Below are 5,454 nucleotides of genomic sequence, written 5' to 3'. Positions count from 1 at the left end.
ATATGGCTACAGTGCCAGGGGAGGTAGCGGAGGTCAGTCTCAGGTGTCTTTTAGAAAGCAACTGTTTGGATCCCACTCAAACCACTTGTGGCACAGATAACAACAGCTTCTGACCCACTTAGGCAAGAAAATTCCTGCCAACATCTTTGTGTGCCCTGGCTTCCTTCCATATGGCTCAAAGCCTGCTCTGAACATAGTCACTGCTGCAGTGGTGGATGTCACATACCTCTGGTGGTTTTACCTTCCTTTCTACGAAAAGGTAAGAATAAGCCAAAGTCCATCAGTCCAGAGGTGATCTTAGAGGGGACACCTGACATCTTTGCAGCTCTAGTCTACCCTTACTGAGGAGGAAAGAAACCATGTCTTTATTTCACGGCAGGGTCCAGCTCTGTATTCCCTGCAGAGCTGGCCAGCTATGGTAACTGAACTGTTTATTCAATGTGTTACAGAAGGTGAGCTCAGATGAGAGGTATCATGCTTCTAGTTTGGCCAGAGGCAAATCACAGAATTGTTTTGGTTGGAAGAGACCTTTAAGATCATCAAGTCCAACTGTTCACCCGGCACTGTCAGATCACCACTAAGCGATGTCCCTCGGCAACACATCTACACATCTTTTAAACACTTCCAGGGATGGGGACTGCACCACTTCCCTGGGCAGCCTGTTCCAATGCTTCACAAACCTTTCTGTAAAATTTTTCCTAATATCCAGCCTAAACCTCCCTTGGTGCAATTGAGGCCATTTCCTCTTGTTGGTTGTTACATGGGAGAAGAGACTGACCTCCACCTTGCTACAACTTCCTTTCAGGTAGCTGTAGAGAGGGATGAGGTCTCCCCTGAACCTCCTTTTCTCCAGGCTAAACAACCCCAGTTCCGATGTGACAGGCTTAAAAGGCGTTCAGTTTGCAGCTGTTCCTGTATACCGACGTGGTCACTGTGAAGGATGTTCTTGGGTCCTCTGCAATGAAAGAGCTCAGTGCTTTCTTGTGCAGGGATGAATCGGCTTGAGTAAGGGAAATACGTGAGATTTGCAAATTACTTGGATTTAGAACCTCTGTGTTCCTTCGCCATTTGGGTGAAACGCCCTGACAGACTGGCATTCGCCTGTCGAATGAGAGCCTTACTTCCAGAGGGTTGGCTGAACAAGCAATTTTCAGTCTGAGAGTTGTCTGATAGGCCTTCTCACTGTAGGTATTAACCTTTAATATTGTACATTTAAAGCTTGTAAGCGCTGCTTGAAGAACACTCCAGCACAAATGTAAACCCTTAAAAAAAAATCCAAACCTTTAAAAATAAATAGACTATATTCCCCTCAGAAACACCGGCTTTCAGAAACACCAGCATTTAACTATTGGTGAATCCAGAATTTCAGTCTTTTGGATATTATTCAGCAAGAGACTTGGGAGAGAGAGAGACATCATTCCACGTTTTGTTTGGGGAAACAGTTTTTTAACTTTGTAGTCTGGCAGATTCTGCTGCCGTATTTACAAACTAGAAATACCTTAGTGCAGATGAACCTCTAAATATTTAAATTCAATTTCATACAACCAGATCACATGTACTATCATAATTAAGTAAGAATGTCACTGCAGTTGAGTATTGTGACTGGATAACCGTCTCCCCCTGCAAGAGAGATGCCAAAATGAAGCCAAGGTGTTTATAGAAAATAAACATCAAGGGTGATGATGACATGTTTATTTTCAAAGCGGGAGACCATTATCCAGTCACAACACTCACTTCTATTATACTTCTCATAACTGTACCAGGTCCAACCTCATTGATTTTTTTTCAAAGAGTAATTAAAATAACATTTGTGAATAATACAGAAGACCAGCTGAAGAAACTGCTGCAACAGAACAACAATCCCCCAAAGTGGTTCCACAGTAGCATTACAGTCTGATTAGCGCAGGAGGTTTAGTTGATGCTGGTGAACTAAACCTCTCCAGTGCTGGTTGGCTTTTCTGATGCCCCGTTTAAAGGCTGTTGTTAACTTGCAACAACTGAGAGCAGCCCCCAAAGGCCATTACTGCCCCTGAGCACTGGGGAGGTCCGGAGGAACTCCCGGTCTTGGCAGCAGAGGTGCTGAAGAGAAGCCAGCATTGCAGGGATCATTCTGTCACTGGTAGTGTCAACTGTAGGCTATCTTTCTGCAGGAACAATATGGAAGTTTCTTTACACAACCAGCAATGTCTTCCGATAATTTCTGATTTTAAAAAATCATGCCTTTCATGGAGAAATGACATGTGATTCTCAAACTTTTGTTTTCAGATGTTAAGATAAGTATGTCTTAACAAAGTCTGATTTCTGGACTCAGTTCCTGAAAAGTTAGAATTTTCCTGCTTTTTTCAATTCAAGTAATCAAAAGTGGAGCCATATAAAAATCACTGATTTGGGGAATTTCAGCATTCAAGTTAGCGAGATGAATTTAGTGGAGTGAAGCTACTTACATGGCAGCCTGTTGGGTTTTGCTGAAAATTAGAAAAGTGGAAGTTATCAAAAAGAATTTCTCCACTGACAAGGGCACTGATGGCACTCAGCTTCCCATAGCAGGTCTCACCCTTCACCTAAAACCACTGTCAAAGACTGCTCCCATTGACAGAGCTTCTTGATCCTTATTATCTCAGGACATTGAAGACATCACTAAAATCAGATGCACGGACTAGCTTTCTGCGAGATGGTTACTACTGTTCTGAGAACCTAACTAAAGACATTGCAGTTATTTCATACAGATCACAGAAGAGCTGTCCGATGTCAATATCTTCAGTTTGTACTGAAAAAAGCATAATTTGAATCAGTGATGTCTGTGCAAAAACCTCTAGGCTATAGTCTATAATCCTAACAAGCTATCGCATGCCATAGTTTTGGCATGAAATTTGACGCTTCTTAATATTGTAAAGGGTGACTCAAATAAATTAAAAAAAAAAATTAAAAAGTTTTCATTCTGTTTCGATTCACAAAGTGTCCTCATTTTACCTCACTTTCTGAGCTTGCATGCCAGTGGACAGACCTTTGTCACTTCTCCATAAGCTCAAGATGGAGCCATTCTTATTTGACAAATCTGAATTCATAATTTGAACTAACTGTAGAGGTCTAGCTTCAAGATTGGAACCTTTTCAGAGCCACTACTATGACTATCACTGTCATAAAGGGAATAAAGAAACAGAAATATCTCTATCATGGGATCTCCAAGAAGGAACCCGAGAATTTAAGATCTGTGTTTAGGTGGTTTTTTCCTCATAGCACACTTTCATTATAAATCAAAACCAACAGTTCTTACCTTTTGCCTAGAAACCATCCAAGATTTTATTGTCGGTACCAACAGACTGCCAAGAAGAATCTGAGCAGGATGATAGATGAGTAAGGGGACGGAAATTAAGGACAGGTGCTCATAACCCTCAAATACTATCTTCAGCATCGGAATCCCTGCAGGCAGAAAAACAGGAGACAGACTCTCACCTCAGACTTTCAGCTCCAGATAAAAGCAAGGCATTTTATGTTGCATCGACACTTTACAAAAAAACCCCACCAAAACCCCAAACCCAAAAGAAACAGCATGAAGACTCGTAAGTTTTTCATATATATATATATACACAAAACAAATAAACCAGCAGGAGCATGAACAATGGCAGAGAAAGTTCTGTGGTAGAAAGGAAGGAGTAGAGGAATGCCATAAAAGATCGTTTCTAATTATGCTAATAGCTGCCAAACTGCTGCTGAAGACTCGATAGGAAATACACGGTGTTATAGCATGACTGTTCGGTTGCTGAGCATAGTTCTGCACTGCTTATTTACGACTTCCTCTCACTGTGCTCTTTCATGCTTACGTGATTGTCCTCTGGATGGAGGACCTGCCTGACTGCTGCTTGACACCCTTCTTCAGTCCGCTCACCACTGGAGGAGGGCTGCATTTTCCTGGCATGATCCCCGCCAGTTGGTGAGTACCCAAACAACAGCCCTCCCTGCTTGGACTGATCCATGCAGACCAAAACCCCAAACCCAAAAGAAACAGCATGAAGACTCGTAAGTTTTTCATATATATATATATACACAAAACAAATAAACCAGCAGGAGCATGAACAATGGCAGAGAAAGTTCTGTGGTAGAAAGGAAGGAGTAGAGGAATGCCATAAAAGATCGTTTCTAATTATGCTAATAGCTGCCAAACTGCTGCTGAAGACTCGATAGGAAATACATGGTGTTATAGCATGACTGTTCGGTTGCTGAGCATAGTTCTGCACTGCTTATTTACGACTTCCTCTCACTGTGCTCTTTCATGCTTACGTGATTGTCCTCTGGATGGAGGACCTGCCTGACTGCTGCTTGACACCCTTCTTCAGTCCGCTCACCACTGGAGGAGGGCTGCATTTTCCTGGCATGATCCCCGCCAGTTGGTGAGTACCCAAACAACAGCCCTCCCTGCTTGGACTGATCCATGCAGTCAAGGTAGAGAGTCAAGTACTCGCAGAAAGTCAAGCAGGTGAGTGCTCATGTGTTAGAGAACAAAACTCTCTGCTCTACCTCTCTGTTTTAGAAGAGACACAGCATGAAAGAGAAAAGGTTTTTTAGTGAGCTGAGTGAGCGAAAAGAAGTGGTCATGCCTCTGAAGAGTTAGGGAGCAGCTGGAGTACAGAAGCTGCTAGCTGCTGGAAGAAATGAGCGTTAAGAGCTAGAGATGTGCCAATTTTTCCTAACAGTTTGTATTTGCACTCAACAGTGCTAATTCTATTAGCCATCTCCATGCATAATCTTCTCACTTGATGGATGTGATATATGAAATTAAATTAATTTAGTTTTGCAGTAATGAAACCGATTATGTTTACTTTGAACGTGTTATTGTTCAAAATTTTCTCCTTAAATCTCGGAACTTTGCCTCCATGCTCCACAAAGCATAGGTCTGGACAAAACTTGAAACCATCTCTGTCTTGCTTGACCAGACATTTGCACAGTCACCAACAAGAGCAGCTGTGAATCCTCAGAAGCCCCCTGAGAACACACTTTATTTTCTCCCCCCTCTTAAATGTCATTCTAGGAATCTTCTGCCAGCATCAGCCTTGCAGCAAAGCAGACTAAACTCAGCTTTCACATCTCCTTTTTCAGCAAGGACAAAAAGCTGAGCTTTGGACCTCACGCCCTCCATTCCCCCATTAGGAGATGTTTCAGATCAGCCAAAGTTGCCATGTTTAAATAAACTTTTCTCAAGGTCTTGGATAAATTCGTGTTCCCAACATCCTTTCAGGTTGCTCTCAACAGAAGTTGCCTCCTCCCTATGTGAGGAAACAGCTTATTTGTTGAACACACTGCTCCACCAGTGCCCCGCTATTGCTGACACATGTCTAGGCATGCTGAAAACATCATGTTTCTGCATTACTATTTCTTGTAATTATGCTGATTAGCTTCATCACATTATACCGCTAACACTCTCACCCCCATAGTAGTAGCCATTACTTCTGTGGTTAT

General features: G+C 42.4%; 1 protein-coding gene across 1 annotated transcript in view; it reads right to left on the bottom strand.

The window, feature by feature from the left end:
* LOC104500452 (sodium/bile acid cotransporter 7-like) overlaps positions 1–5,454 on the bottom strand; it is a gene marked incomplete at both ends in the record, with an annotated part of 27,971 nt that overhangs the window by 424 nt on the left and 22,093 nt on the right. Inside the window, one exon of the mRNA XM_010144100.1 lies at positions 3,275–3,420. Within this exon, the coding sequence (XP_010142402.1) occupies positions 3,275–3,420 (146 nt within the window). The remainder of the gene's footprint in view (positions 1–3,274; positions 3,421–5,454) is intronic.

Source organism: Buceros rhinoceros, unplaced genomic scaffold, assembly GCF_000710305.1.
Source record: "Buceros rhinoceros silvestris isolate BGI_N320 unplaced genomic scaffold, ASM71030v1 scaffold14989, whole genome shotgun sequence".
NCBI lineage: Eukaryota > Metazoa > Chordata > Aves > Bucerotiformes > Bucerotidae > Buceros > Buceros rhinoceros.
This window is presented reverse-complemented; position numbering and strand designations above follow the sequence as displayed.